This window comes from Amblyomma mixtum, chromosome 2, assembly GCF_055824585.1.
Source record: "Amblyomma mixtum isolate Tamu chromosome 2, ASM5582458v1, whole genome shotgun sequence".
NCBI classification, from domain to species: domain Eukaryota; kingdom Metazoa; phylum Arthropoda; class Arachnida; order Ixodida; family Ixodidae; genus Amblyomma; species Amblyomma mixtum.
The window spans coordinates 99,998,848-100,024,697 of NC_143013.1; the positions used below are offsets into that span (position 1 = coordinate 99,998,848).

General features: G+C 46.3%; 1 protein-coding gene across 4 annotated transcripts in view; it reads left to right on the plus strand.

Annotated features, from left to right (window-relative positions):
- LOC149360285 (cytochrome P450 3A14-like) overlaps positions 1-25,850 on the plus strand; it is an 80,397-nt gene that overhangs the window by 46,833 nt on the left and 7,714 nt on the right. For 3 of the 4 annotated variants that reach the window (XM_089572248.1, XM_089572249.1, XM_089572246.1), the window contains exons 5-12: positions 2,632-2,757; positions 5,084-5,321; positions 6,201-6,346; positions 14,214-14,298; positions 15,631-15,700; positions 17,122-17,230; positions 21,911-22,002; positions 24,292-24,432. In XM_089572248.1, the coding sequence (XP_089428374.1) occupies positions 2,632-2,757; positions 5,084-5,321; positions 6,201-6,346; positions 14,214-14,298; positions 15,631-15,700; positions 17,122-17,230; positions 21,911-22,002; positions 24,292-24,432 (1,007 nt within the window). The remainder of the gene's footprint in view (positions 1-2,631; positions 2,758-5,083; positions 5,322-6,200; positions 6,347-14,213; positions 14,299-15,630; positions 15,701-17,121; positions 17,231-21,910; positions 22,003-24,291; positions 24,433-25,850) is intronic. The other variant, XM_089572247.1, reaches the window with a different exon arrangement.

Below are 25,850 nucleotides of genomic sequence, written 5' to 3' on the forward strand. Positions count from 1 at the left end.
CTGGAACAAGCAATAAAAGGTCTCTCCTCAAGACCACAGGAAGACTGCATCATAGACTTGAATATCTAGATGCATTCTCTGTCTTGACAAAGGCTTTAATCCAAGAGCTGTGGAAAGAAATGTAGAATGATATGCTATCCTACTACGCGATCTGAACACAAAGTGTGTGCGGTGGGGCGAGGCACTACACGAATTGAAAAGGATTAAAGCGCAGCGCTGCTACAAATTAGGCGCAATCGAGCCTGCCATGAAAACAGACCTGGACATCTTTGCTATAAGCAGCCCAGTAGCATACATGTGCGCAACAAAAGCGGATGAGATTAGAACTTCGATCATCACAATTAGCAAGCCAAAGGTCATCCCGATCCTACGAGGCTGGAACTGATGGCGTGTCGTGCAGACAAGCCTGAAGGAGCCATGACGGGCGACACATTTTTGGACTGATTAGACAATCGCGTTGTTTTGGATCACGGAAGAGCCCACTTAATGGAAACAGTCTGCAAGGAAGCGTGTAAAGAAACTTCAGCCCGAAACCGACACCTATGCGCGGAAACATTGTCCTAGATCAGAGATTCCTGCGGATCTCATGACCAGAAGTGTTATAGCTGATCAGATTATTTAGAGTTTCATTTCGTGGGAAGAATCACCATGGATGAAGGCGACTGAACACACCCGGCCGCGCTCCTCGCTTCCAAGGAACATTCGGAGTAGATGGAGAAAGAAGAAGAGTGAAAATCCTTCTAGCGACAAGTGTCCCTGAAGTTCCAACGCTGTCAGACGCAGTTCGGCACAGCAAAGCAAGAAGAGTGTGCCGAGTGTTAGTATGGGTCCTACGGTATATCAACAAGTTACGACATTTGAACGCTAACAAAGGTTCACTGACGGCGTTTGAACTGGACGTCGCCAAGAGATACTACGGCAAGCTCAGCGAGAAGGCTTGAAGAGCGAAATTCAGTGCGTGAAAAGAGGAGATCGCTTTCCACCAGACTAGACACTGAGCGACATTCCAGTTCTTACTTACAAGGACCGTATTCTTCGAATAAGTGGCAGTCTTTGACAAAGTGACAAGCCCTACGACGAACGGTATCCCATTCTACTGTGTAGCCGACTTCGCCGGGCACAACTGCTCGTGCGTCAAGTACACCACCAAGTGCTACACGGAGAAGTGCGAAATACTATGGTATTGTTTAGAGATAAGTACTGTGCTGTACAAGCCTGCTAGCTAGTAAAAATAATCATCAGAGGTTGCGTAGCCTTTCAATTCTACAATGAACGATCAATCACTGAAGTAACTGCACTGGTTCGGTGTTATATAGTGGCCCAGCCTCAACCCTTTGACGTCACAGGAGTGGAATTTGCAGGACCACGTCTGGTAAAAGGAGAAAACTCGCTGTAAACTCCTATTTAACACCTTTCACTTGTACCGAAACATGAGAAGTTCGTTTGGAGTTTGCGAGAGACATGACAGCGGAGTCATTTTTGATGACCATCAGGCGTTCATCTGAATAAGAGGTGTACCTAGAGCCATGTGGAGTGGCAAAGCGCTTTCCTTGAAAGATTCCAGTAGAAAACGTTTATAAGTCTGAAACTCTCTCCGGAAACCACAGGCGCTTAACTACTTTGCTGAGCCATGCATAGAATGGAAGTCCATAGTGGTGTGTGGTCCATGGTGGGGTGGCTTTTATAATCGGCTGGTGCCATCAGCCAAAATTTGCGCTCAACACGGTTATTGGTTTCAAGTTTGCTAGCTACGACCTCTGTAGACACAGAAACTGTCTCGAACTCAATACCTTTAATGCACGTCTACTGCGAACAGGAAGAAAAAGAACCTCTTCATCCTGCCTTCTTCTAGGCAGCAATACGCGTGATGGTATTCACAAGCATGGGGGAGAACAAAACTGACCAAATGAACATACCCGTTCAAATACTGCGGACCCGAAAGCAGGACACCACAAAAGTCTTCTGGCATTGACGGTCCAGAGAGTATGCTGAATAACAGCGAACTGTTAATCAGAATGAACGGCAAGAAAAGCCGACCGAGGAAGACGACTAGATTCTTCTTCGTTAAAGTCTTTAACCACGGTAGCAGCGGAAGATCTCAAAAGAACCTGTTTCGGGAAAGATACGGCAAGGTGCAATCCTTACTTGTGAGATAATCTGGAGCATCAATCCTCAGGAGACCAATACAACTCTTGTAATGACTAGAGTTAAAGTAAAGAGAAAAAATGACCGAATGCAATTTTGAGACAAATGTGTTGCAGGACAGTAAGCGAATCAAAACCACCCCAAGTTGGAAGGCATAGTAGCAACCAGGGCTCGAATTAGAAACTACCAAGCGCACCTTGGGACATCAGTCTTCTCACGCAAGCTGCAATAAGGGGGTGCCTTTTGTATTCGCTCAATTTTCTGTTTTTAACGATCGGAACACATTATTCAACCTTGGATAGCACTCGATAATACAGTTAGGCTTCGTATTGCTTTGGGGCTCTTTTGAAGTGACTCCCATGTTTTTGCTTTCTTTTCCTGTCAATGCTGTTCCTTATCCTGGCACGCATTCCTGGAGGACGGCACAGGAAGGAGCCTCAAGTGACAAAAGGTGCCCTAAAAACAAAACTTTCTCTTCTTTCTTAGCTCACCATGATGGTGGAAAAAATGCATCCCTTTTTGGGGAAGTCGATAATATACCTGGACGGCTGCAAGTGGAAAAGCATCCGGAACACGGTGGCCAGTGGCTTTAGCGCAGCGAAACTAAAGCTGGTAAGTTGTCTTCCTACACTCTAGACTTTGCCAGTTAACGTCGCTGCAAAGTGCTGTGGTTATTCCGCTGTGCTATCATGTAGTCATGTGGTTACTTTTTGCTCATGGTCGCAGGCCTCACTACTTATTTCAAGCTTGGGCAAAACTTCCATCATATGAATTTAAAACACTAGAGAACCACTCGCAAGAAAGAACGAGAAGGCTGACCTTATAACACTGCAGAAGGAAAGTCAACTGTCCGTGCAAATAAAGCGCCACAAATATACGAAGCTAAAAATGAAGGCTACCTGATTAAGTGATCCTAAGAAACTCGAAATTTTCTCGCTGTGACACGGTCTCAACTAATGATATAACCCAAGCTGTCACTGCTCGAAAAAGTGTGGTGGGGGCCATCGGGTTGTCTGAAGAAAGCTTTCTTTGGCAGCTGCCGTAGCTGTATATGCGGCAGGTGGAGAAGTAAGCAGATTTATTCTCATTTATTAAGTTCGAGCAAAAAAAAAACAATTCTTCAATTTACTTACATGGTGTAATATGCTCCGCCATGTACTTCTTACAACTGTGCGTCCGATACAACTGTGTGATGAAATCAGTATCTCCAGAGCAAAAAGCTTGATTGGCGGCAGCTTAAGTTTTACAAAATGTTTGGAATAAATCATTTTTCTCTCTTTGTTTATTCAGATTTTCATGTGTATGAAGAGCAGCTCTACGACAAAAAAGTTACAAGCGCTATATCCAGATTTTAATATTCTCTACACTTTTTCAAATCCACTTTTAAAAACATGTAAGAAAACACGGAATTTGTAAAATTTCTCAAAATGTTTCTGAAACAGGATGAGAGGAAAGTGGCAGAAATGCAGAAACAACATTAATTGCAGAATAATAAAATTTAATTCCTTCCATTAGCCACAGTTTGCACTATTGGCACCAGATAGAGAAAGCAGTGATATGATAGAGTGGATTTTAATGTCATTACCATTGTTACGGTATTAGTATATGGCTGCCTAGCTCTGGACTCGCCTAATTGAGTGCAGCTGTACGGTCACATGCCTAGGTGTCAGTTGTGTTGTGTTCGCTGTGATGTCTCTTTGTCTACAGATATCATGGCAAGGGGCCAGTGCTGAAGTAGTCAGCGCCAAACAGGAGATATTTATAGCAGCTGGTGTTATGTAAACATGTTCTCCCGGATGCGGCTTAGGCAGCGCGTTGCACTGAATTTTCCGCGTCTAGGAGCATCTGGGCCGAGGTTTCCGGGGGTATTACCGCGGAACTGTGATGACAGCCTTTACAATGATCGAAGTGCGCGGTTTTGGTGATTAGCACCCACAGGGAGCTGCTTAGAAGGCTAAAATGATAAGGTTGCGTTTCTGTGCGCCCTGGAGGCGTTAGTCAAAAACGAATGCTTTGTTTGTGTTTGGCAGGAGGGAGACTTTCCTCACATTTATACGAACACGTATGAGTGCGGCTTGAGCCGAATATCCAAGGGAAAGAGGCGGTTTTGTGAAGGGAAGGCTCTACTCGTTGTCTACTTTTTTTCTCGGTGTTTTTACACTTTTGTTCGAACGGAGGACTCAACTCAAGTTTTATCGAGGTCACGAAAAATGTGCGCTTCAAAAAATGGTCGGTTTGACTCGGGACTCAGTAATCTCACAGCCTAGCGCTGTGATAGTGAGCTCGTTCGTATATAGCTTGTTGTTCGCTTCAAAACGGTCGACGGCAGTAGTGCTTGACGGTCAGGTGTGGTGTGGCATTGCGCGGTCGAGGCGGACTTCAAGAATGCCGCTAGCGCCTTCCACATCACTGCAGATTTATCGCTACTACTTTGCGGTTGTAAAACATTTCATGCTTACATGTGCTCTCGGCAGAGAGAGAGCCTGCAATATTGCCTTTCGCTTCTGGACATAAAATTTCCGCTGCGGCGTATAAGGGCCCTATAAGTTGTGCACGTCTGCAATGAGTACATCCAAAAAGGCCGCGGAGTTTTTAAAACACGTAATTTTCGCTGCCGCCGTGTTTTAGACACGGGAGATTTTGTGCGGCTCCGTCTTCGCCTTTGATAGCATCAGAAGAACGTGCTATACGATGAAAGAAACTCTTTAACCTAGCTATAATGCTTAAAGCGGAGCTGGTTTATTTCCATCGCAGGCACACTAGAAGATACAATGCAATGAAAAGACCTTCTTGAGAAGTCTTTCGCGAAAATAAGTGCGAGTCATTGCCATTACAAATATCGAATAATGTTGTTACCGCGTGCCTCTCATAAACGGCGGTGCCTGACGCGAGGGATTTCTTTGGCACACATTTTATATTGAGTTTTTCACGTCTACAGATGATGCCTCTACTGGAAGAGGATGTCGCTCTCCTGCTGAGCTTACTCGAGGAGCACGCCAAACTTGGCGAGGAGGTGGACATGCTGCACAAGTACGAGCAGCTGGCATTGGACTTCATGTTCCGCGGCTCATTCGGTTTGGACGAGCGATTCCAGGGAACGTCAGGACACCCGTTTGAAGCCATCGCGAAGTCTGCATCCCGGAAGCTGATGACGGGCACTCTACATATGGTCGCACGTGAGTCTACACTCTACGGACACTTCTCTTCAGTGCGGTAGTATTATCTTAAACTATGCGCTGCAGGCTTTCTAGTCCGAAGTAATGCGAACCAGAAAATGGTTAGGATTTGCTGTGTTCATCCATACAGTGTTCACTGCAGTAACTAATCTCAGCCTTTCTGCGTTGCTAAGCACCCTTTCTCCTTTGAGGTCGACCCTGTGCTCCCTCACAAGTAACTCCTTAGAAAGGCGCATATTAGGTGGTGTGTCACCCTGGCGCGCTGCAGATTTGATGAAGCAATCGGGACGGCAGCTGTTTGGTTCGCTCGACTTTGTCCCTCGAATGCTATACTGACAGGTGGCTTATGTGCAAGAGACTTTGGCAGAATTGGAAGAGTAGACGAGAGCTTGGCATAGAATTCGATGGCATCACATATGGCTTCAGGCTTACACTTACCATGAAAGCCCCCCACTGTAGTTGCGATGGTGCTCTAATTATACTGCCGCTGTGCATGACTGATAATTGCCTTGCTTATACAGGGCAAGTCGTGTGGAAGGTGGTGCACGCTGGCGGATTCGCCTCCTATAGTGCAGTACAAGAGAACTGAATGCAATTTAATCGGGCTTCCTTATAGCATTTCTAAATCAGGAATCAAGCCTCATCGTGTTCAGCACTTGCATTTCTTACATCATATCCTTAAAAAGAGAGGGCGTGCTCATTGAAAGTGAAGCTTTGCAATTAGTATCACTTCCAAGCCGTACTAGTGTTCGTTCATTCTTCTCAGTATTTTGTCTTCTTGCGCCCTGTATTGCATCATGACCTGCAAACTAGCGCAACTTTATGCAGTAATAAATGTTTAAAGAATTTGATTTTAATAGCGCATCGCTCGTAACGTAGCCTGTGTGGCTCCTTCTCCAGAAAGTACAACTGCCTTCGGTCCTTTAGCGAAGCCACTCTCCTGGCTTTCCCTCGTTATTGATAACGTTGACAAGGTCACACGGGAGACAGCCAAAATAATCGAAATACGAAGAAGGGACCTTTCGGTGAGTAGAAAAATTTTAATCATGTAGAGGCTTTGTAAAGATCCCACAGCGACCAATCATGGCTGCTGTTGGTGATGTCTTTTTCACGGTTTTGAATTGCTTAGCATGTGTCAATGTGAAAATTTACCGCTTTTCTCTTGCGCTGCCTAAATGGCCGAGGGTTGGATGAAAGGTGTGCGTCCTAATATGGACGAAGATCAATTTTTTGCAAGAAGCGAACAGTTACTTTATGCTCTTCGCCAAATTTTATTCCTATATAATGCCCTGCGGCTTCTCGACGGCTGTGAAAGTTGGTAAAAAATGGCGATCTTTAGAATGAAAAACCACAGTGGTGATTCGCTTTGGAAGTTGCTCCGTGTTTTTGAAAATTTTAATCTCGAGTCATATGTACGCGCACATATGACACTGCGGCTGTCTACTGCACACTTCACAAGGAAAAAACGGATGGCTGCGCTTAAAAAATAAGTCTCTGCTTCAAAATAAGCACTGCTTCTCTCGTCCGAAGATATTGAAGATGGAAGAGGATATGGCTTGCGCGCATGACTTGCTTTGAAACAGTATTGAAGTGGGATTGTTGTGATTGATAGCAAAACGGGTACATACGATAGATAGATAGATAGATAGATGGATGGATAGATAGATAGATAGATAGATAGATAGATAGATAGATAGATAGATAGATAGACAGACAGACAGACAGACAGACAGACAGACAGACAGACAGACAGACAGACAGACAGACAGACAGACAGACAGACAGACAGACAGACAGACAGACAGACAGACAGACAGACAGACAGACAGACAGACAGACAGACAGACAGACAGACAGACAGACAGACAGACAGACAGACAGACAGACAGACAGACAGACAGACAGACAGACAGACAGACAGACAGACAGACAGACAGACAGACAGACAGACAGACAGACAGACAGACAGACAGACAGACAGACAGACAGACAGACAGACAGACAGACAGACAGACAGACAGACAGACAGACAGACAGACAGACAGACAGACAGACAGACAGACAGACAGACAGACAGACAGACAGACAGACAGACAGACAGACAGACAGACAGACAGACAGACAGACAGACAGACAGACAGACAGACAGACAGACAGACAGACAGACAGACAGACAGACAGACAGACAGACAGACAGACAGACAGACAGACAGACAGACAGACAGACAGACAGACAGACAGACAGACAGACAGACAGACAGACAGACAGACAGACAGACAGACAGACAGACAGACAGACAGACAGACAGACAGACAGACAGACAGACAGACAGACAGACAGACAGACAGACAGACAGACAGACAGACAGACAGACAGACAGACAGACAGACAGACAGACAGACAGACAGACAGACAGACAGACAGACAGACAGACAGACAGACAGACAGACAGACAGACAGACAGACAGACAGACAGACAGACAGACAGACAGACAGACAGACAGACAGACAGACAGACAGACAGACAGACAGACAGACAGACAGACAGACAGACAGACAGACAGACAGACAGACAGACAGACAGACAGACAGACAGACAGACAGACAGACAGACAGACAGACAGACAGACAGACAGACAGACAGACAGACAGACAGACAGACAGACAGACAGACAGACAGACAGACAGACAGACAGACAGACAGACAGACAGACAGACAGACAGACAGACAGACAGACAGACAGACAGACAGACAGACAGACAGACAGACAGACAGACAGACAGACAGACAGACAGACAGACAGACAGACAGACAGACAGACAGACAGACAGACAGACAGACAGACAGACAGACAGACAGACAGACAGACAGACAGACAGACAGACAGACAGACAGACAGACAGACAGACAGACAGACAGACAGACAGACAGACAGACAGACAGACAGACAGACAGACAGACAGACAGACAGACAGACAGACAGACAGACAGACAGACAGACAGACAGACAGACAGACAGACAGACAGACAGACAGACAGACAGACAGACAGACAGACAGACAGACAGACAGACAGACAGACAGACAGACAGACAGACAGACAGACAGACAGACAGACAGACAGACAGACAGACAGACAGACAGACAGACAGACAGACAGACAGACAGACAGACAGACAGACAGACAGACAGACAGACAGACAGACAGACAGACAGACAGACAGACAGACAGACAGACAGACAGACAGACAGACAGACAGACAGACAGACAGACAGACAGACAGACAGACAGACAGACAGACAGACAGACAGACAGACAGACAGACAGACAGACAGACAGACAGACAGACAGACAGACAGACAGACAGACAGACAGACAGACAGACAGACAGACAGACAGACAGACAGACAGACAGACAGACAGACAGACAGACAGACAGACAGACAGACAGACAGACAGACAGACAGACAGACAGACAGACAGACAGACAGACAGACAGACAGACAGACAGACAGACAGACAGACAGACAGACAGACAGACAGACAGACAGACAGACAGACAGACAGACAGACAGACAGACAGACAGACAGACAGACAGACAGACAGACAGACAGACAGACAGACAGACAGACAGACAGACAGACAGACAGACAGACAGACAGACAGACAGACAGACAGACAGACAGACAGACAGACAGACAGACAGACAGACAGACAGACAGACAGACAGACAGACAGACAGACAGACAGACAGACAGACAGACAGACAGACAGACAGACAGACAGACAGACAGACAGACAGACAGACAGACAGACAGACAGACAGACAGACAGACAGACAGACAGACAGACAGACAGACAGACAGACAGACAGACAGACAGACAGACAGACAGACAGACAGACAGACAGACAGACAGACAGACAGACAGACAGACAGACAGACAGACAGACAGACAGACAGACAGACAGACAGACAGACAGACAGACAGACAGACAGACAGACAGACAGACAGACAGACAGACAGACAGACAGACAGACAGACAGACAGACAGACAGACAGACAGACAGACAGACAGACAGACAGACAGACAGACAGACAGACAGACAGACAGACAGACAGACAGACAGACAGACAGACAGACAGACAGACAGACAGACAGACAGACAGACAGACAGACAGACAGACAGACAGACAGACAGACAGACAGACAGACAGACAGACAGACAGACAGACAGACAGACAGACAGACAGATTGATAGATTGATAGATTGATAGATTGATAGATTGATAGATTGATAGATTGATAGATTGATAGATTGATTGATAGATAGATCATCATCATTTATCATTTATTGACCCTTAAAGACCCCTGGCTGGTGGGGCATTACATAAGGGGGGGGGGGCGTTACATCACAATAATACAACAGGTCACAATAAGTGCCATATTGATATACTGGCTCTGTTTAGATGCAGAGAGAGGGGAAAGGCAGGGATGGTAATCAGAAAGCTTTCCTGTTGGCTACCCTTCACAGGGTAAGGGAATGAGGGGAATTAAGAGGGAAGAGAGAAGGAACGGGAAACACAGTCACAATCTGTCAATCAAGGCAGTTTCTCTCATAAAACAAAGCAGTGTTGTAAGCCTTGATGGCAGACGACTGCTGGGGCCACGGACCGAGGATCTTGGCCTCTGTGAAAGGGCGGGGATCAAGGCAGTCCAGAGCACAACGCAGCTTATGTCTTTCGGCTACGAAGGCAGGGAGGGCACTCACACAAGAGATGAGTGATCGTCTCTTCACATACACAGTTTACACAAGAAGGGCTGTCGGCTATCGCGATCAGGAAGGCATAGTGATTTGTGAAGGGCAACGCGGAGCCATAGACGACACAGTAACTGCTTCACGACGCGCTACATCACATAGAAGACGGAGGCGCAGACCAGGGTCGAATGCCCTGAGGTGTCGGTTGCAGAATTCTCCCGTGTTCCATGCTGAAAGTGTGAGCTCCAGCATCAACGAGCGAAGCCCACACGCTGCGTCAGCTCTCGTTATAGGGATATTGACAGGGATTCCGTTATTGTGAGCTTCGTCGGCCTGTTGATTTCCATAAATACCGCAGTGGTCCGGGAGCCACTAGAAAATTATGTGATGTCCTTTCAGTGTGACGTCAGGTACAGCTTGCGGATTTCTGCAAAGAGTTGTTCGTGTGACCCGCGGCGTAGTGCAGCTTGCGGGCCTTTAAGGGCTGCTTTAGAGTCGGTGAAAACTATCCAGCCATGTGCATATTCTTGACTGATGAATTGAACTGCAGCCCATAGGGCAGCCAGTTCTGCACCAGTTGAAGAGGTGAGATAGGTAGTCCTCACTTTCATTAAAATAGGCCTGGCCGGTATCACCACAGACCCAGCACAACTTCTTGAAGTCACTGAGCCATCTGTGTAGACATGTATGCAGTGTTTATGGTTAAAATGCAGATGATGCAGTGTCGTTTGTTTGAGAGAAGGCAGTGATAATTGAGATTTCTTAGTGATTCTCGGAATAGAAAGGTATACCCGAGGCTCGTGGAGACTCCATATGGGTGAACATGGTCTTGAAGCATGGGTGAACTGCGATGGAAGATAGGCACGATGAGCTTGAATTACTTTTACAAGTGCAGTATGTGGTCTGAGTACGGGAAGAGCTGCAAGATGATGACTCGGAACTCGCGTGAGGTGCCGAATGTACGTTCTCATGGTTTCAACATCAATGTATGAAGCAACAGGAGACTCCCCGGCGACAAGAATAGTGGCTGCCGTTGAGGCCCATTTAGGTAGTCCAAGCAAGACTCGTAGCTTGCGCTTGAATACTTTGAACTGTCTGAAGGCTTGTCTTTCTAATATTGCTTGGTACAAACGATGGTTATTCAGTAAAGACTGAGGCTGATTCTTGATATATTTATTTCTGAAAGTTACTCATCAGGCCTTTCATCACCCTCAAAGTACTCTTTGTTCAGTGAAATGTGCTTGTCCCACTGTTTTTGCCAAGCATGGAAACCATGGACGAATCCGTTTTTCAAAGCTTGTGCTTGAAAACCGCATTCTTCGCCGTATCAAAATAGCGGCCCTTCCGTTCGTTTTTTGCCATTATGTACAAGGATAAGTCGCAAGGGACCAGGTCAGGACTGTAGGGTGTGTGAATAACTGTTGCTATGTTTTTCCGAGCAGGAAATTGAGCGACACTGTTCGCAGTGTGAACCCTTGCATTGTCGTTGAGCAGTTTCCAATTTCTTGTGGTAGAAAAATGTGATCACCATTGCCTTGTTTGCCGACCTTTGCGCCTTAGCCTTCATTAGTAGAGGCTGTCCTTTTTCAACCCACTGAGCGACCTGGCACGTCATGGCTGGATCATAGCAGTAAACCCAAGGCTCGTCTGCAGTAATAACGGTATTGCATCTGTCTTCGCTCTCCTCTTCTAGACAGCACTTCCAGTCAAAACAAGCGACTGCACGGTTTTGTTTCTGGACTGGCGTAAGCAGGCGGGGATCCACTGCGCACAAATTCTCGACATATGAAGGTTTTCTTACAAATTTTTGTGGGAGCTTCCTACTGAAATCTTCGCGTATTGAGCAAGTTTCCTGACAGGCAGGCGTCCATAACTTTTGACCATTACATCATCTGCCTTGATGGTTTCCTAAGAAAAGGTTGTAACAGGTGCACCATCACCTCCCTGCAATTCAGGGCCTTCCTTGCCCTCTTTGAAGGCCTTCACCCACCGAAAACAAGTCAAACGAGACATAGTGTCCTCACCATGTGAGCGCCAGATCGGCGTAGTTTTGTGTGGCCGTTTTGCTAAGCAGCTCACAAAACTTGATAGCGTAGCGTTGTTCACGCAAGGTCGACATGGGTCACACAACCAGTACGCATCGAGGGGATGAAATACTACCTTCTGTTTGAATGAATATTCCTGCCGCCGAATTCGAGCCACAGCGAAGCGGCATCTGGTACAAATTGGTGGAGCCACAACGCTCACAAAAAACGCTGAGAAATGACGCAGCAAGCTCATAGCAAAGAAAACTACACCGAGCCTCAGTTTTTACTGGACAGCCCTCGCATTCCGGATCAACGTGGACATGCCACTGTCCATTTTAAGATTCTCATGTCCCACTGCCTCTGCGGATCAGTGGCTATGGTGCTTGTCTGCTGGCCCCAAAGACGCGGGCTCGATCCTGGCCCAGGTGATTGAAATTATCCGGAGCCCTCCGCAGTGGCTCTCCTGACAGGCTGAGTCGTTTTTCTACTTTAAACACACTAAATATAACCACAAGAAAGGCGCTGCAATATGTAGCATCGGGATAAAAGCAACAATAGACCCAGCACAGTGCATTAGTGTCTTTGGAATTTTTGCAGGTTAAATCGTCGCAAAACCAGCTATTTTTAAATGAAAGCGAAATGAAAAGAAAGCCAGTGTGCTATGCGATGTCCATACACTGTAAAATTCACCTCGACAACAGCGTGGTAGATAACGCGGACTTGAAGTGAAGACGGGGCATGCGCAGACTACAGCTGAGCTTTAGTACAAGGAAAAAAGCTTAATTTATACGTCAAGAGAGAACCCTAAAATAAAACGACAGGTACCGGCAATCAGTGCACCTATCCATAAAGGCTGGCCACGTGGGACCCCCCCGCCAAAAAAAAAAAATCAAAAGACAAGTACCGGCAATGCCCTTCATTACTGGTTCACCGTTTTTTTTTTCTTTTTAAGGGTTCCACGTGCAGAGCCTTGACGGATAAGCGCTTTGATGGCCGGCTGCGGTCGTTTCCTTTAGAGCGTATAAATTAAGCTTTTCCTGCACTGAAGCTCAGCTGAAGTCAGCGCTTGCACCGTTTTTATTTTCTTCAAGTCCGCGTTGTCTGCAGAGATTATGTTTCTCTTCTGAGACTAAGAGCACGTTGTGAGGTGGTTACGCAATTAGCTTCCCTGTGCTCTTTCCTCAGTTTTGTGAAGTTTGCGTTGGCGTCCGCAAGCTCACCGCTGTAAACATGGACCTAGCGCCTTTGGTCCCAGCTCCAACCACCCTGCTCCTCGATTAGAGAAGGCGGTTCCTCCAAACCTTAGGCCCCTGCTGCAGTGGTCTAGTGGTTTGTGACTCATTGTAACCAAATTCGTTATCAATAGCCCGTTAACATTGGTTCATTCGTGGAATCATCATGTGGTTTTTTTACACAACTCTTTTATGTTCACAAACTAGTAAAGCATTCGCTTTCATAACCTGGGAAGACACGGTCAAAATGCAAGCATCATCAGGAACCCATTGGGTTAGTAACGACCCCCTTGGAGAGTTCATGCCCGTGCTAAAACGCGCCTTACTCTTCCTGAAGGCACTGACGTATCATTCGCTGCTTTTTTCTTGTTCCTTTTGTCATAAGTGGGGGGCTTCTTGAGTGTCGTAAGATCTCGGTATTTACGCTAGAAAGTAATTGATTTCTTAACGTGCAGTCCTTTATAGGGCACAAAAAACACGGTGAGCATTGTCTTCATTGCTGGACGCAACCGTATATATTGTTTTGTGCAACAAGATATCACAAGTACTGTTGTTCTGTTTCAGTTATGTATATTTGTGGTCAAATTGTCTACGGAGGGAAGGCAAACTTGCCATACAGTGATGTCCATTCCATGTAGCCTACTGGAAATACCAATATTTTTGTACGATGAATGAGAACATCTATCTCTATATACGTTATAAGCTTGCAGGCTTCTTTGGATAGAAGTATGCCAGGTTTGATTGTGGAGTTTGCCCAATGGGGATCGACGAGTAAGCATTCGTGCTACAACCTGGGATCGGCTGACTCTTTTAAATTGATTAACCGTCTTTTACTGACCTGGGCATCACGTTTTCTCTAATTCTGTCAAGTACCGAAAGCCTGATATACTCCAAAATCTGCTGGACGCTGAACACGTCGAGGATGAAAAGTGGACGGAGAACCAAAAAAGCAATGGTAGGATGTGTTTTATCTTTGCTATACCTGATGAAGAAATTTAGCAGCTCTTCACCCGCTGAAGCATCTAGGAAGGAGAAATGTAGCGAGGAATCATCTTATGCTAGGCTTCTGGCAACCTAAAAAAAACAGTGTTGTTTCACTGCGTATTTTCGTTAGCGCTTCGAGTTCTGTTACCACTGAACTAAACTTCTAGCTTAACAAACAGTGGCATGAGATTACTTAAGTCGGAAATGTGCAGCATCGTATCGGGAGCCATATTGGTCTTCTGAATGACCAGTTTATACATGTTCTACGTTTCGAGGCAAGCACCGAAGAAGAGGAGAGGCCAGCAATTCCCCCTAGGTTGACAACGAAGGTATTGCGTGGACAGGTTCATCAGCTGATTCTCGGGAAGATCTGCTTGTGGTCAGCGGTAGCTACGCGTAATAGGCAGCGGAAGGTGTCCCATAAACAGCTTCTGCTGTACTATGCTGTGCAACTGACTTTATGCTGCAGACTACATGTGAACGTACTATTGCCTGCGCATGCGACCCCAGTGCAGTCATCTGCGGAGCGCATTCCATGTGACAAGTTGACATGTTTGAGTACTTTCAAAAGATGGCCCAGGATCGTAGCAGGCAAACTCTAAAACCGACCTCTTTTCGGCAAACTTGGAAAGTGGTAGGTGGAGGCCAAAGATACATTTTTGTATTACTAAAATAACACTTTTCAACTGAAGAGCAAGGAGCGCCGTGCTATCAAGTGTAAGGGCCGAGTGTCAAAACAGTTGATTGTTAACAAGCTGTGTAAGCGACAAGAACCGACCAGATATCCTGTGACAGGACAGAATTATTTGGCATGAAAAGCTTCTGGTATGACATGAACAGCACTAGCACGGAGCTAGTGGCTTATTAACATTCCTTGAGTACACCTGTGCTTGGTTTCTGAACAGGAAAATAACTTCTCTAAAGTTGTGCATAAATTTTGCAGGATGGGGACTAGCGGAAAAGAAAGTAACTTTTTCTGCGAATCGCACGGAGCACGCTTGTCGTTTCATTCCTCAAAGCATTTTGTTGAGCTCATTTTCTCTACTGCACGAAACACATTATTTTTCCTCGAGCTGAAATCTCCCAAATTTGGTCTATTACTTTGCCCCTAAAGGAGGCTATCAAAATAAGCAGCTGTCTGCTTATACGTGTTCTGCATGCAATGTAAACAGACAGTTGTGCGTAAATTTGGGCTGCCTCAGCGCTAGGCTGGTGACATATATTCATCTAGCGCCAAAAGGCTTCTGCAGACAATGTTTTTGAAGTGCATATTTCTACTGGTTCTCTGCTTTTTCTCCGCTAGAAGTACTCAATTCCAGGTCGCTGACCACAGCTGAAGTCATCACCGGCGCAGTCACCCTCTTCATTGCCGGGTAAGACTAGAGAAAAGTTTGCCGCTGCTACACTATACGAATTTTAAACTCGTCAATTCCACAAGCCACGTGGAAATAGGCTGTTCTTTTCTGTACATCTGGTGCTTTGAGAATAACCTCAAATATCATGATTGTCATCATCGACACGATGGTGCTGAGTTAAGGTTATCGTGTTTGAACGAGTGTACGGTAGGGAATAGAGTGAGCAGTGCCATTCAAAAATGCCGAATCCGACAACTTCTAATCTCCCTGGCAACTTAACCTATGTGGGAATGAAAATTTGAGGCTTTATTTTTCATTGTTTGATTAAAGTGAACATATCTTTGTAAAAAGGGACTTACTGCTCTGGTGCCCATAAATCTGGCCCATAAATATCATTCGGACAAATGTGAAAGGAATGAGACGCTTTTTTTTTACTTTGTGGAAAGACGTCAAATTAGAAACGCCCCTAGAAGCTTCAGAAGCGTGAATTCCTGGGCGAGTTTGTTCATGTTTTAGCAAAAGAAAACAACAACCAGGGAAATAATGGGACGCAGGCACAAGACAAGTTGTCAGCTGAATCACGGTAAATTCCTCAAAAAGCACTTATATAACTTCATTTGTATATCATCGTTTGCTTCGTATAGAGCACTACAACTAGTTTATAGTATTGCTCGTTTCACAGCTGCAGGAGCTTGCTACATGTCCTTATTAATTTTTTGCACTTGATGCACCATGAAGCAATGTATGAAATTTATGGCAATTTTTTAGTGTAAAGCTCACGACACTAATTATAAATAAACTAGCTTTCGCTTCGGCGAACGCCTTGGATCTTGTCTTCGCGGTTAGCATCTTTCTCAGCCATAGGAATTAAGTCTACTTCTTAAAGGCTTTCCAGCTTGCACACTTGTTAACACTGACAGACCGTATGTAAAATGATCGTAATGGTTCCGCTTTGTTGGTTTTTCTACCAGCAGTTGACCTGTTCTTTATTTCTGCGCGCAATAAACTAGCCAGGCATGTAGTGAAAGATCCTCTTTGATTACAACGCGGTTATTTTGACCTTCCTCTTCAACAAGTGCTCTGACTGAACAATGCACCGAAAGAGACAAGCGCAGCATCAGCTTATCGCTTCTCTGAGCTGAGGTACGACTCGTTGCAGCCTGTCACAATATTGCAAGACCTGCCACAAATGGAATTCTAACCTGTCGCCACGGCGTCGGATTCAGTGGAGCTGTGTGTTTTTCTTGCCTTTAACAGCCTCGTATAAAAGGTTTATAGAAAGGGCGGAAACAGCGCAAACACATACACGAGCGCCATGCGGCAAAATTAACCTCACTGTCGAGCAAACGTGACGTACACGAAAGAAGGATCATTTCTTGCTTACCTGTAGGCTCGCGAGATCACTAATCTTACCTGTCTGTTTGCGCACTTTAACACAGGTACGAAACAATAGCGACATCTTTGAGCTACCTCACTTTTGTTCTGGCTAAGTATCCGGATGTGCAAGAAAAAGTTCGTCAAGAAATTCACAATGTCGTGGGCACAGAGGTAAGCAACAAACAGGCCCAAGTTGCTGGTCTGCGTGCATGCGTCACTACTGAGATTGATGAAATACGTTCTGACTTCCCGCTGTCTGGCTTACCTATCGTGGTCGCGGTACATCTGTCAGGTGCTTTTCTCCCTATAGCGTGTTGCCGTTCTCGAACTGTGCGCTAGTACAGCATGCTGCGGCCCTCTTTCATTCCCTACGCTTTAGTTTGATGCTGCCATCTGTCTTCCCGTGTTCTTTATTCATTTTGTCCCGCCGCGGTGGCACAGTGGTTACGGCACTCGGCTGCTGACCCGAAAGACGCGGGTTCGATACGGACCGCGGCGGCTGAATTTCGATGAAGGCGAAATTCTAGAGCCCCGGGTGCTGTGCGCTGTCAGTGCATGTTAAAGGGAGACTGAAGCACTTTTTTTGAAAATCCGGCTGGCAGCGGCGACCTATAGTTTTTCATGCTGTATGCTCGAATATCGCATCCAAATAAGGCAAAAACAAGCGCGAATTGACTTTTTTAGCAGAAATATGCGGCCTGTGCCGCGGGGCACGCAGCGCGCCGCGCCGCCGCCCGTGATTGGTCAAGCGAGGTCGTCACGTCATTTTGAGGACTGGAGAAGCTGCCGATGCGGATCCGGCGCTGCGCTGAGTGCAGATCGCAGCTTTCCGTGGCATTGTAATAGCGAATATGGCGACTATTTTTTTTACTGACCTCCAAAGAAAAGGATACTACAGTTTGTTCATTCCACGTATCACCTGAAAGCAAAAAAGACACGAGCAAAAAATTCTACGCCTAGCACAAGCATACGCTAGCGTGAAAGACACGTACGCAGATCATGCGTAAAAGGTGCCAGCACAACCTCGGCTGGTATTCTCGGAAAGGAAGGGGTGCGAACAATACTCAAGTCAATTACCACCACCGGACGCCTCCTGGCTCGCCCGAAAGAGCGTCATCCTAAAGAAAAGGCTCAAAGCGCTGTGTACAAAAAATCCTATTCTCACTACCCGGCGTAGGTTGGGGCAAGAAAGTATTTCAAGGAAACGATGAGGCAGCACAAAGCTGATGTCAAAATTAGCGAAGCGCAGTGGCCAAGCACTGCGAGGCATGTGACCACAGGATATTGAAGGAATCATTGTGCGCTGGAAACCAAGCTAAATACGCGCACAAGGCTGCTGCTTCACTCGTGGCGCGTTCAGCAGATGCCATAAAATATTAATCGCTGCCTCGGAAACGTTCGCCCTTCCTAGATTTGCAGTTTAGGTTCAGTGAAGTAGTGGCCAACTATATGTGTGTTTAAAAGCCAAGCTAGCTGCAACTCGTTCGCTGCCACAACTTGAAGAAACCGACTAAGGTTGCGAGACATGATGTTTTTTTGCAAAAACTTGATTGGCATTCATTTCTCTGTTAAATTTGCATCCGAAATCAGAACGTCGATCGCTTTCATTTTAATCGCTTAGATACGATTAAACGAGATGCCGCATATGAAGAGCTTCAATGCTTGCTTGCTTTGCTTTATTGTGTTTTGCTTTGCTTGCTTGCTTGGACACGTCGAACCGAGTACAAAATCACTAACCGAGCCTTGCTGAGCACGCCTCAGGTGGTCTGGCCGCACCTATAAGCTGAGAAGAGCAACACATGCTTGAGCATCTATTAGGTTTCTGCAGGGGCGTGTTTCTAGTGAGCATATTTCTGCTTTTAGAAGAGGCGCTTCTTCGAAGTGGTGACACGCCTCTCATGCGCGAGGAAATGAAAGGAACTGCGTCATGGTTCAGCCGCGACCGAAATCTCCAGAGATCACATTAGGGACAAGCTCTGCATGTAGCCGGTCTCACTAAAGTGCTTCGAGCAGAGTACGCTTGCTTTGGTCGGCTTGAATTCTTCGTCAAAGCAGCGAGCGCTTGCGCTGCGAGCGTATGATCTTGCGGAAAACAGTGGAAGACGACACAGTCGCGGGCGTAGTTGTTCGTGGACACGAAAGCAGAGTAGTACCTCGTGTTGAATCTGATTCTCAAGGTCGGCTGACACGCTTTGTACGTCACAACGCACGCAGTACGAGGAACAACGCATGCAGCACGAGAAACAACGCGCGCTGAAAGCTCTCTCGGGCGCGCCGAAGTATCCCCGGCTCCTCAACGTGACGTCACGTTGGCCGACATGGACGAGGTTTCCCTCTCCGCTGTTCTCCTCTCCTGCGGTCGCGCGCGGCGCGGGAGATTTAAACATCGCGTTTTTAATTGGTGATTGCGCCACTGTTCTGGACAAAATCGAAAAAATAATTTCACAGACGTGATCAGCAATGACACTACTTCAAAACCCTAAAAAATTAGCTGATTCGAAAACCGCCTCAGTCTCCCTTTAAAGAACCCCAGGTGGTCAAAATTTCCGGAGCCTTTCACTACGGCGTCTTTCATAGCCTGAGTTGCTTTTGGGCGTTAAACCCGAATAAACCAAACCAAAAAATCTTTATTCATTTTTACTATGCACAAAGGTCTTCAGCAGGCTTCAACTTGTAAAAAAAGTCTGAGCATTGTACAAGTAAGACAATGTCGGCAGCTTACACTTCCCAAGTACGCCCATTAGTGTAATAAGCTGACGCCATTTGTCACCAGCATCAGGAGGTAGATATAAACTGTGTTAAAGATAGGATAGTAACAGCATTTAGATTCCTTTTCGACGCAAGTGGCGGACGCGTTTCCACCACTGCTCCGAGTTCTAGATGCTTGAATCTCGCCGCAAGTTGTACTGGTCGAAAATGACTCGCAATGTCATGAACAATCAAACGAAGACGGAATCCGCGGCTGACATCCTTTATGACAAAACATGTTGAGCAGGCAGCCAACAAAACGCAGTAATCTTTGTTCCTCAGTGCAGAGCAAAGCGTGAACTGCTGTCTTTTCTTTTTTTCCAAAGACAACATCCGGGTGGAAAAGGTTTCTTGTGGCCTGTTTTCTTGTCGAAAGAGCGGTATTTTTCTTCTTCTGTAGTGTCTTTTCTATAAACGCAAGGCGTTTGGGTTTTCATTATGTGCTTTCCTTGTTCTCTATTTTGTTGAACCGTGATGCAGAATGATATCTGGTTTTTGCACTCCTGCCAGGCTTTACAATTGATGGCTTCGCAGCCTTAATAAATAAAAATACTACCACTTTCTATTTCTTACCAGTTTTAGGATAAGTTGCAGATGGCGGGTGTACAAGTTAGAAAACTTATACATTAAAATATTGCAGCTCTATTTCCTTCCGCTGATTCGAATACGCTGTTACATTGAGGAAAACGAACTGCCAGCATTGAATGCTTGATATAGAACTTCCTGACTCCTGGGTTGCGCTACTTTGTCAAAATATACTACGTGCTACTTCCTCCTTCCAAGCATGCCCAACGTGAACTTATATGCAATATCTTGCATTTTCGCGAAAGCACCAACCAACCTAACACGCGTACAATTCCGCTCGGCCGTTTGCCTTTGAATTAAAGCGCAACATCTGCCACCAGGGAAGTTTTCTTTAGGCGACTGTTTTTTCTCCACTTTCTTCCTGTACAACAAGCTAGAGCATGATGAGATCCTATTAAGAGCGTTGTACGAGATTATTCTTTGCGGGTACGTTTGCCTTAATAAAGAAAATGGTTGTGTTAAACATGTTGCCTTGCTTGAGCAACAATTTAAGAAAAAACGCATCGTTACAAGTTACATTGGTTCCTGCTGTGCGCCAAATCATGCGGGCAATGTTAGGAATGGTAGTGCGAAGAGTGGGGATGGTAAGGATCATGCTGGACACCGAGTCCAACTACTCGCACAAGCATGCGCTCCTTAATGGGTTGTTTGTAAAATTTTAGGAAGATAGGGCTTGGTTTCTTATAGAGGTGCCCGTAAATTCGGAAAAAATCGGAATTCTACGTATATATTCAGGGTTAGGAGGAGGTGCTTAGCGCCGGAGGATATACCAGTGAGTACGTTGAGGTATGAGACAGTGTCTTGAGTGGAGACGCATGGATGCAATCCAAACATGAAAGGGGGGGGGGGGGGGGCAAGTTGTGTCCTTCTATGGAGTTCTAGAGGCGTATACAAAAACCCGTTTGAACAGCTTTCCAAGGTAGCAGGTGAGGGAGATTCGTTGAAGTGCTGAGATGGGTGGCGGTTTGATAGGCTTTGAGATTAAGATATTTTCGCGTGCTTCCATTTTGGCGGCAGATACCGCAAAATCCATAGTGGGTCACTAATATATGTGTGAGAGTGAAGAGCGTCGGCGGAAAAGTTGCGCAGAATGGCATTGGTGATTTTACCTGCCCCTGGTGCGCTGGATGCAGTGATGGATCGTACAGGGGCGTATTCATCGGTACAGGTGATGAGGCCGTTTATTTTGTTATTAAGGTGGCCTGAATATCGGTTGAGGGCGGGGAGTGGGTGATGAGAGCCAAAGTATTGCTTGTTGAGGTCTTCGATGAGAGCTTGGCCCGTACCCTTGTACTTGTGGAGAATTGTTTGGAGGGCTCGGTTGGTGGCGGTTTTGGTGGCGTAGAGGGGCACAAGGCTTTTGAGAATGGCGCAGCTTTGGAATCTGCCAAGCATTCTCCAGAGGGAGTCGCAGACAAGGAAAAAGGTTGTTGTTGTTGTGCCTTCCCTACGCCCCACTTCTTTCTCTTCTTAACGCCATCTGTTCACGAAAACTTGCTCTCTCAATTTGTCTTCCAGGGCAAACTAGATTTTGATACACTAATGAAGAAGCTGGAATACTTGGACCAAGTAATCTACGAGACGTTTCGGCTGTACCCTCCTGGCCTCACGTAAGTGTTCCGCCAACTACCGACGATGTTTTCAATGACCGCCAAGGCTTGCCGAAGAACGCTATAAGATCAACGTAACCTTTGGGCTCTCCAGCTGCCTCTGTAAAAGTGGTAGATGGACAAATGCCAAACATGATTTACCAAAACTGCTCCACTAGTGGAACATGGGGGGCAGATTCTAAGTGACGGCGTTGCAGTCCTATTATTGCAATACTAACTTCTCCTGAAATGTGGGTCATTCTACTTCTCCACCAGAAGGGCAATTTCCTGCAGGCTGTCATTTCACATCGTCTGTAACAGTAAATCTAGCGTAATGATCACAACGACCTAAAATTCGATCATAAAGGTCGAATTAAAGAAAGAGGATTCCCACAGTTAGAGACCTTTTCCGTCTCTTTTTCACGTTAGACTTATATGTTTTGATAATCCGGCTTCTATGCCTCGGTATTTCAATCTTGCTAGATGAGAACTATACCTGTAACAATTAGCATGTCGCTGCAAGCGCACTCAATTGCGCACTACCTCTGGCTATAAATATGCGACATGGCTGACCGTAGCAGAAGAGCACAGCACACATACGCGTCGTCGGTATCAAAACCCAATGTTTAAGATGAAAGCACAGATTTGAGAGGTAGTTTGGGGTGTGTACAAACCTGAAGGTGTGTTTCTGTAAGAAAAAAAGCAGGCGCGTCACAAGAGCGCAGCCAAAATATGAACACTCATTTCTTACTCTTGGTCTTTGCCGCATCAACTATGGCATACACTTTTCACTTTTACCACGCACAATTCAGGGCGCAAAATTAGATAGTAGATGGCATTTCACTTCAGCGGCCTTTGAGCTTTATTAGTTCATTTATGAGTACAGCTGGGACCATATGAGAGCGAACACGGCAGCGCGTAGCCTCCCCACTTCGCAAAGCCCTGCCATCGACTGCCAACGAGAATGGGCGGCACCAGAGGCATGCGCGGAAAGAGCAGCGTAATGAGCATTCATGTTTGCCGCGATTCTCGCTGCATTTCGGTGACAGTGGTCCGCGCAGTGTGGTGACCACGAGCTCCTGTGTTCTCTCTAATATTTCTTGTCTCTGTACATTAGACAGGTCTACATGAAGGCATCATGTAAATGAAGAAGTATATTTCAGTGGCCTGAAAGCTTCGCTAGTGAAACCACTGCAACATGGTTTAGTTTTAAAAACTACCATACGATCTACAACTCATTAAAAGAAATGTGGGCTCGGATTGTACATCTGTGCCCCAACACAAGCTCTGACCGGCTGAAGCAACCTAACCGGGCAGGAAGTGCATGTCCAGCTAGGTATTCCCAAGAGCAGCACTTGACTCAATGTACCTAGGTGGCATTTCGTGCTCAACGTGCAAAGTTAAGAGCTGACCATGTTGAGTGGGAGCGTTACAGTTGATGTTCCCTAAAATTCATTAGCGTAACCTGCTCTCGTTCACCTCTGCTGGACTATGAGAAAACATCATCGTGTTTTCCTCGGCCTCAGTGTATCTCAGGGCACTAAAATTTTTCGTTTCGGCACTAGAGCTCTAGTTCTATCCCTCCGTGAACACCTCGATGCTCACATTGACCAGTGCCACGATGTTGGCATAAATATACGCCAATAGGCTCCCCCGTCTTTTACTGCTTAAAGGTAAGGTTAAATGACTTTTTTTAGAATTTGAGGTTATACAAGAATTAAAATGCAAGAAGCTTGCAGGCAAAGCGTTCCAAGTAGTTTTGCGCCAACATTTAAAATGGTGTGGTAATCGCCAATTAAACACGCGACTATATTCAGGCTTCTCTTCACTGCGTTGGAGAGGTGCGGAGAAGCTCGTGATGACGTTATTGTTGCCGAAATTTCAGACTTCCACTGCCTTCGCCCATGAACTGCCGTGCGTTTTCCAACGCTTACAATTGATGCTCCGTGGGCTTCACCTTCGGTGGCGTTGGTTTCCTTCCTTGAAATAAGGGTTTCTTCGATGACGTGACGTCATCTCTTCTCGTCCCTGCGCACTGGAGAGCAATCTGTATACGCCGACGCGGCTTTGTTCTTCGGTTGCGTCACTATTTCATATCTTAACAGACAGAAAGACTCCGCATGCCTTAGTTACAAGTTCTACACATTCATCGCACTTAAACTCGCGGCATTCTCAATACTCTTCAGTTGCCTGTGTGAACGGCCGCTGACCACAGGCAAATGACATAGCTTTTGCATCTAATTTTACATACGTGCCCCCCCCCCCCCCCCCAAACGCCCCCAATATTCTGAGAGTCACGTGGTGTTGCAGGTTTGTGACGAGGCAGGCCAAGGAGGACTTCGAGTATAAAGGCACGCTGTTCAAGGCTGGAACTTGCTTCATGGCGCCTCTCTACCAGATCCATAGGGACCCACGCTTTTGGCCCGACCCTCTACAGTTCGACCCGGACAGGTGGGAGTTCAATTCTTTTGGTGATAAACGCTCCGTGGTGTCTTGGTGGCTTTGAAATTCTGCTGCTGATCCCAGGTCGCGGGTTCGATCCCGTTTGCGGTGGCAGTATTGTGTGACAGCAGAGAAGCTTCGTCAGGGAGAAAACCCGTCGACCGGTTTCGACACACCTAGCAGGTGGCCCCACCTGCCATATGTCAACCGTCCTTATCTACCCTGCCCTCTCTGCCTCCTCGTCCCAGCTTTCCATCCTCTCCGTCTTCATTTAGAGGAGAGCAGGGAGAGGCAGGACTAAGCATGGCTCAGCTCACATGAAAAAATCTAAGTGATGCGAGCAACAGTATTAAAAGAAGCGATCAGAAACAGAAAAGAATCTGAATTGGAAATTAATCACAGTTGGAAGAAAACCAAGAGTGGAATTCGATGGAAGCTGAAATATAATCAGATTTAGAATAGATGAGCGATAGAAAATAGAGTGCTGCCGCATTTGCTCCCTATCAGTCCAATAGATGACCCCTGAATGTTTTTGACGGAGGCAAAAAAAGAAAGAACGCGGTTGTGATGTGCGCCGTCAGCGCACATTAAAGAAGAATGCGCGGCCTAAACTAACCCAGAGCCCTGCACTACGGCGTTCCTCATCGCCCCACCTCCCACCCTTCCCAGTCTAAAACTCTCCATTCCCAATAAAAAAGGTAGAAATAAAAGCGAGAGAAAGCCCGCACCCAAACAGGTGTTATCCCTGGAGGAAACCAATGAAATATGAGTGAAGAGAGCCAAAAGTCCGAAACTAAGTTGCAAATAAATGCCAATAGCCCAATAAGAAAATAAACCCAAAAGCACAGAAAATTCCTTTCTCCCAAAAACGGTCGCTTTAGGGCCTCAATTGCAGCATAAAAAATATCAATCCTGACGGCTGCCTTTCTGCATTGGGCTATGATGTCTGCCAGTCATCTGCTTTCTCGGCAAACAGTGTACAGCATTTTGGTGCGCTCATTCGCGATGCGAGTTGTTTCTTTGCGGGTCGTGGTATCTGCAGCTTTTAAAGACTTTTCTCAGTGCTAAGGCTGATGTTAGTTCGGAGGCATGCGTCTAGTTATGGCGTCTAACAACTGAGAACTTACACACCGCTGTTCTTACTACAGGCTATATCAAGTTGCCAAACATTGCCAAACAGGACGGAACATAGGCAGGCGACAACACAGGGCGGTGTTGTCACCTGTTTGTGTCCCGTTCGGTTTTGCGGTTTTGCTCCTCACGATGTCCTACCAACTGGCCTGCAACCACGTCCTTTTAAGTCGAGAACTAGCCTACGAAGTATCGGCGAACGCACAACGTCATCCAGTCCTTCATTGCGGAAATGGTTCGCCCGCACATGCAGACTTTGTCAGTGTTTTGCTGTAAAATATATCTGGCGGCGTTGA